At 36.1% G+C, this 6,000-nt stretch overlaps 1 protein-coding gene and 1 long non-coding RNA gene across 4 annotated transcripts in view; one reads left to right on the forward strand and one right to left on the reverse strand.

The window, feature by feature from the left end:
• The first annotated feature begins 618 nt into the window (after positions 1–618).
• On the forward strand, positions 619–5,491 carry LOC120092003 (nuclear transcription factor Y subunit A-10-like). Of its 3 annotated transcripts, none has more exons than XM_039050189.1 (6): positions 619–837; positions 1,348–1,659; positions 3,239–3,348; positions 3,437–3,505; positions 3,962–4,102; positions 4,484–5,491. In XM_039050189.1, exons 2-6 carry the CDS (start codon positions 1,407–1,409, stop codon positions 4,883–4,885), a joined length of 975 nt encoding a protein of 324 aa, XP_038906117.1. In that variant the 5' UTR covers positions 619–837; positions 1,348–1,406; the 3' UTR covers positions 4,886–5,491. The 3 variants fall into 3 exon arrangements, with proteins under 3 accessions (XP_038906117.1, XP_038906119.1, XP_038906118.1); XM_039050191.1 differs by lacking the exon at positions 619–837 and adding an exon at positions 868–909; XM_039050190.1 differs by lacking the exon at positions 619–837 and adding an exon at positions 874–994.
• LOC120092004 overlaps positions 5,107–6,000 on the reverse strand; it is a 2,120-nt gene continuing 1,226 nt past the window's right edge. The window contains exon 3 of the long non-coding RNA XR_005485880.1: positions 5,107–5,227. This is a non-coding gene — a long non-coding RNA (uncharacterized LOC120092004). The remainder of the gene's footprint in view (positions 5,228–6,000) is intronic.

The following is a 6,000-nucleotide window of genomic DNA, read 5'->3' on the forward strand; positions in this document are numbered from 1 at the left end:
ACCACTTATAAACCAAACTCGAACGATTCTGGAAAAAGAAATTAAAAATTAAAAAATCTAGTCAACTTTTTGATGTAGTTTATAATAATCTTAAGCATCATTTAAAGTAGTAAAATAGTGCAATAAATGCAAGAAAATGGTATTCCCTTCAATAAAATAAGAGGAAACAATTATGATATTCAACTCTGAAATTGAGTTAGTGTGCCAAACCAGATCACAGACAACTATGAATTAAGGACTCAGATTAGCATAATTAGGACCACTAATCATTCCCTGGGCATACTTTTGAGTATTTAATTTCTATTTTTTTTTTTTTATCAAAAATCCATCAAAGAAACAGAATTTGCAAATAGGAAAAACCCATATACCCAAATTGAAATTCAAGAAAATCCCAGAAAGGAAAGTTTGATTTTTTTTCCCTTTTTTTTTTGGATAAACAATTGGGAGAAGGGAAAATAAGAGATTGGTGAAATCGTCCAAAAGTTGGATCTTTTTTTTACTTTTTAATTTTTTTTTGCATAAAAAGAAATTTGGGGAAAAAGTGATGGAAAGAATTTTTATAGTTAATGAATGTAGTTCATATCTATAGCTATATTATTAATGGAAGCTTTCCATATAGAACAAAATTCTTTCATGCAGGGTAAAGATCATTGGTTCTTGGGTTTTAGTTATTTTACACTTGAGTGCATTAATTCTTTTTCTTTCTCTCTCCTCTTTCTCTTTCTCTCTCTGTTAGTGCTTTGCTTGAAATGTACCAGCAGCACTCCTATCAAATGGGGTTCTTGTGCCTCTATCCAATACCTGCTTCTTCTTCTTCTTTCTGCTGATTGTGAATTTGTAAGTGCTTTTTATTTAGATTTTGCCCTCTGATTTTTTACCCTTTCTTCTCTTGTTCTTCTATGAACTAAGGTTTTTCAGCTTGATCTCAGCTCTGTTTTCTTCTTCCTTCGTTTTTCCATCTGGGGTTGTTTTTTTGGGACTTTTTTTCCTCTGGGTTTGTTACATCTTCCCTTTATTTGCTTCTATTGATATTGATATTGGTTTGTTCAATCGCCTTGTGGTCTGCTTTTATTGCTCTGGTTTTTGTTCTATCTATTCGATGGTCTGTTGTTTTGGGGGAAAATTTTGATTACTGTTATTGGTTCCCTGTTCTGTGATTAATGGAAGTTCATATGGGTGTTTTTCCACTCGTTTGAAGTGGCGGTTCATCTTCTTCTTTTTGCTGCCCAAGTGAACTTTCAATTTGTTTGATTCGTCTTTCCTATTTTTCAATTTCACTCTATTGGTTTATTGAGATTAGACCCATTGTAAACGTCTCAGTCTCTTTGTTCAAACTCTGAATTGTAGGAATTGGTGTGAAGGGGCTAGTAACACATCTGTTTCTTGGTGATTTTGAGGCTTGGAAAATGGCACCACAAACTGGCTATTTGAAAGAACATGAAGGAATTGTTCCTAATTCACTTGGCCAGTTATCATCTTCTCCTGCTCGTTTATGGAGTGCCTTTGGGCAAGGTTCTCAATCAATCTTTGGGGATTTTGGTCACGTGAAGGCTTCATCCATTGAACAACTTGGCAGTAATGGGAAGGAGTTCAATGGAAGCAAACAAGTTGCTCATGGCCCGGAGAAATTGAACACAGCTCCATTTTCCATTTATCCTGGTAACTTTTTGTTTGTTTGATTCATTTTCATTCCCCATGATCATATTTAAGTATTCCAAAAAGCATGAGAATATCTTATAGGTTACTTATGCTGTGGCTTTCTTTAGATTACATGAAGGATTTCTTCCAATTTCATAGGATGTAATGTTTGATGTATTAGCCTTCTTTCTTCCTAGCAATTTACTTAGAGAAGGAAGCTGCAGAGTAGTGGAAGGTTGACCTTATAGGAAGTTAAGTTTTGGATGTTGGTTTCTTCTTCTTCTTCTTCTTCTTCTTCTTACAATGGCGTAGATGGTTTCTTCGTGCTCCTCCTCTTCTTCTTCTTCTTACAATGGTGGATGTACATAGTTTCGAGTGACGATGTTATAGGCTATTTAAAAGTTAACTAGAGGTGGCAAAGGAGTGATTTATTCACAAAATCGGTAGGTTCTCTAAAAATGAATAGCATAGAGAGATTGATAAGGAAGTTGTATGCTTCTTTCCTAATATGTAGCAAACATATGCTCTGAGGTACTACTATTCAATGAGCAATACCACTGGTAACAAATGTCTATAAGAAAAAACGTGTTAGGGAAAGGACGTAGTTGTTAGCTGATCGACTCAACTCGACTCATAACTCTGTAGCATGACATTGGGGGGCGGTAGAAGTCATGAGAGAGGGGAAGTACTTGGGAGGGCATGCTTTTAAGCTGATTTTGCTCAGGTTGGGAAGGCAGGGAGCTTCTTAACATCTCCAAGATTGCACCCTCATTGAGTTATATCCAAGAGTAAAGAGTTTCCACCTTCAATATGGACAGGACTTTACTACTAATGAAATAACATGCATCCAAATTCACCATATAAATTTGGAAGTTAAATGCAATCCTGTTGTGCAATTTATGTCTCAATCATCTACTGTTGAAGAATACCTTTTAGAACATGGAAGCCCCACTGCTTTTCTTTTATGCATTCTAGCCTTAAATTGGATTTCCCATTTTCCTTCACTTATATTTTACCTTCCCTTTGGAATATCATTTTCTAGCTAATACTTAATCAAGAATTTAGCATCATAGAGCTTAAAGCTAAGATGTCGATGATTATAAAACAAAAGGGAAAGAGAGAATGAAATTGTCAGGTACTTAAGCACCTTGGAGAACCACACCCCAAAAGCTAGCTCTTGGGGTGGGAGAGCCAAGCCACTTAAGTACCTAACAATTGTATCAAAGCCAATTGTCAACGTTCCAGAGTGGAATCGACGGAGGGTTCTGACCGGGTGTGGCTGAGTGAAGTACTGCCAGAGTAGCCATTGGGACGTCAGCTTTCTAGGGAGATGGAGTATTATTAGGAACCAAGATAGTATGGGATGCCTTTGTCCCACATTAGTTAGAATGGAATGACCAATGTGGTACTTAAGTGGCTTGGCTCTCCCAACCCATTGGCTAGCTTTTGGGGTGTGATTCTCCAAGGTGCTTAAGTACCTAACAAAAACTCAAGAAAGCTTTCCCCTGTTTTTGAGCTTGCAAAGTTAAAATGTCTTATAATAATGGTGAGGTTTCTATCCTTCTCTAGTGAGAAAACATCTCTTAAAAATTCCATGCAGGTGACTGTAAGATTTCGATGGATGCGCAAAAACCTTCACCAATGTTTTCCCTGCAATCACCCTTGTCAGAATATCACAATCGTTTTGAGCTTGGATTTGGCCAGCCCATGGTATGATATAGAAAGTTATTTGGATGTTTTAAAAAACAAATGGTGTTTGTTTATATTATGTCTCTGATTCTGAAAACAAAAATTGCAGATATGTGCAAATTATCCTTACATGGAACAGCATTACGGGATCCTCTCTGCTTTTGGACCTCAAATACCAGTATATTTCCTTCCGTTCTTCAACCATACACATTTTTCATTTTACGTTCTGTTTTCTGTTTTTTCTTTTCATTTTACGTTCAACCATACCCATTATATTCTTAAATATTTTCCCACAAATAGAGTGAAGATGAAACTCTGTTAGATAACTGCATAGTGTGGACTAAAGCATGCAAAAAAAGTTCAGAATGGGAAGTGGAAAACAACACAACATAGCTAAAAAACCAGAAATGGTGCTAAGGAGATGACACATTTAGGCATCTGTGAAATGAATGTTACAAAAAAATTAATAGGAAATGAAACTGAAGGTTTCATGTAATGAAGTATGGTAGAGAAGTATTTTTCTTGAACAATATTTTTGTTGGTTGGACTCTGGTGTTCATTGTAAGAAATCTGGAAAGCTCACAGGTCAGTCTGCCTATCTGCGAGTAAAAACTTGACTATCTGCATTATTCAGGGCCGGATTATGCTGCCAATGAGCTTAACATCAGATGATGGACCTATTTATGTGAATGCAAAGCAGTATCATGGAATCATTAGGCGCAGGCAGATACGTGCCAAGGCAATGATGGAGAATAAACTTGCAAGAACTCGTAAGGTATATAAGTCTTACTCAGGTCTCTCTCCTAGCTTTTGATGGGTAGATTTATTTTTAGTCATGGAATTTGTAGAAAATGTATGTGCATCAAAGGATGTGTCGATGTGAATAATTTCCTTTTGGAATATTTCCTCACCGGTATAAATAGAACTAGAGAATTTTCGAACGTGAGGGCTATGAGTATTTTTGTTATTAACAATCGGCTTGAATATGATATACCAGTCAGCATTGTGTTAATTCTGTACTCTGAACAAACTGTTGTTATGCTTTTATATGCCACAGTAACATTATCCTCCGGTCCAAATATTTTTCTCTGTCCTGTGCAGAACACCATATAACCACATTACTCCTGCTGATATAGATTGCATATCTGTCTTACAGCCATATATGCACGAATCGCGTCATCTTCATGCAATGCGCCGTCCACGTGGATCTGGTGGCCGTTTCTTGAACACAAAGAATCTGAAAAATGGGAAACCCTCAATGGAACTAAAGAAAATTGATGATGTGAACCTTTCTGATTCAACTGGTTCCCAATGTTCTGTGGTTCTGCAATCAGAAAGTGGAACTTTGAACTCCCCAAATGAAGCAAAGGGGAGGGGCTTTAGTCTCTCGAGTTCTGAGGTATCGAGCATATTCCCGAGGGGACTACAACGTTTTCAAATCAACCATCTTGGACCATCAATGCCATCACTGGCAGAGATCATTGATGGAGGAGGGCATGGCATGGTTCTGCCCAAATGGGTTGCAGCAGCTGACAACTGCTGTAACCTTTGTGTTTGATGGCGAAGGCAATGGGTTCTTGGTGCAAGTCATTGCACCAAAACCCTGTCTTTGTTGCGACCAAATCCAGCTTGCTTCAATGTCGTTGACGATAATTGTTTCAGGCTTCGCGATGAGGATAGTCCCCGCGTTTGGTTGCAATGGCAAGTCATTTTTGGCTCTTAACTAATGTAGGTGTAGGATGTCTCTTATCTCTTTGTTTTGCTTCTCAGTATGAGAGGTGACTGGGAGAAACAAAAGAATCATCCAATCAAATATCAAGTAATTGCAGTGCAGTTGAAAAAAGGGTCTGTTCAAGAATAAGAGCATCAAGAGAATGAATTCTGCACTGTGTTTATGACCCTGAAAGTAGAACAAGAAGAATGTTCACTAAGTCCAGTGTTTGGTTATTCAAATTCAGACATTCTGAAGCAATTTGTACTGAACAAAGATGCTTGGCTTGTGGGTTTGTTTAAGGACAACTGTCATGTTTGTCTTTCAGTTTGTGTGTAATGAAGAAGATTTGTCTTTGTAATGAAGAAGGTTTGTCCTTGTAATGAAGAATATTGTCTGTGTGTAATAAAGAATGTTGTCCTTGTAATATCATCCATTGCTGTTTCCTTTTTAGCACAATGCAACATTTCTCTCACTTGTTCATGCTAATGCCCATATCCTCGTTTTCATAAAAATATGTTGACATACTTTTCGTTGACTATTCAATTACAACTTTAAATGATTCTCTAGATTAAATTAATTACTTGATTACATTTTTTAAAAAAAAAAAAAAAAAAAAAAAAAAAAAAAAATCTTGGTGAACGGTAAATAGGAAAATAGTTCAAAAAGTGCTAAGAGGGAATCAAGAATGAAAACGAACTAAATAATTATAGATTCCATTAATAATGGTTTGTTTAACAAAATAAAATAAAGTAAAAGAAAATGCCTTTTGAAACATTCTTTAGGGCATATAAACTTTTTTGGTTTGAGTTTTTATGTTTATTTGATTTTGAGATTGTAAAATGGACATATTGAGATTTGTAACAATGATAGATGGTCATGCGAGTTAAATTAACATTAGTTAACTAATATAAAGATGTCATGATCATTAATAAAGTGAAAAATAAATAAATAAATATATA

Source organism: Benincasa hispida, chromosome 11 (assembly GCF_009727055.1).
Source record: "Benincasa hispida cultivar B227 chromosome 11, ASM972705v1, whole genome shotgun sequence".
Lineage (NCBI taxonomy): Eukaryota > Viridiplantae > Streptophyta > Magnoliopsida > Cucurbitales > Cucurbitaceae > Benincasa > Benincasa hispida.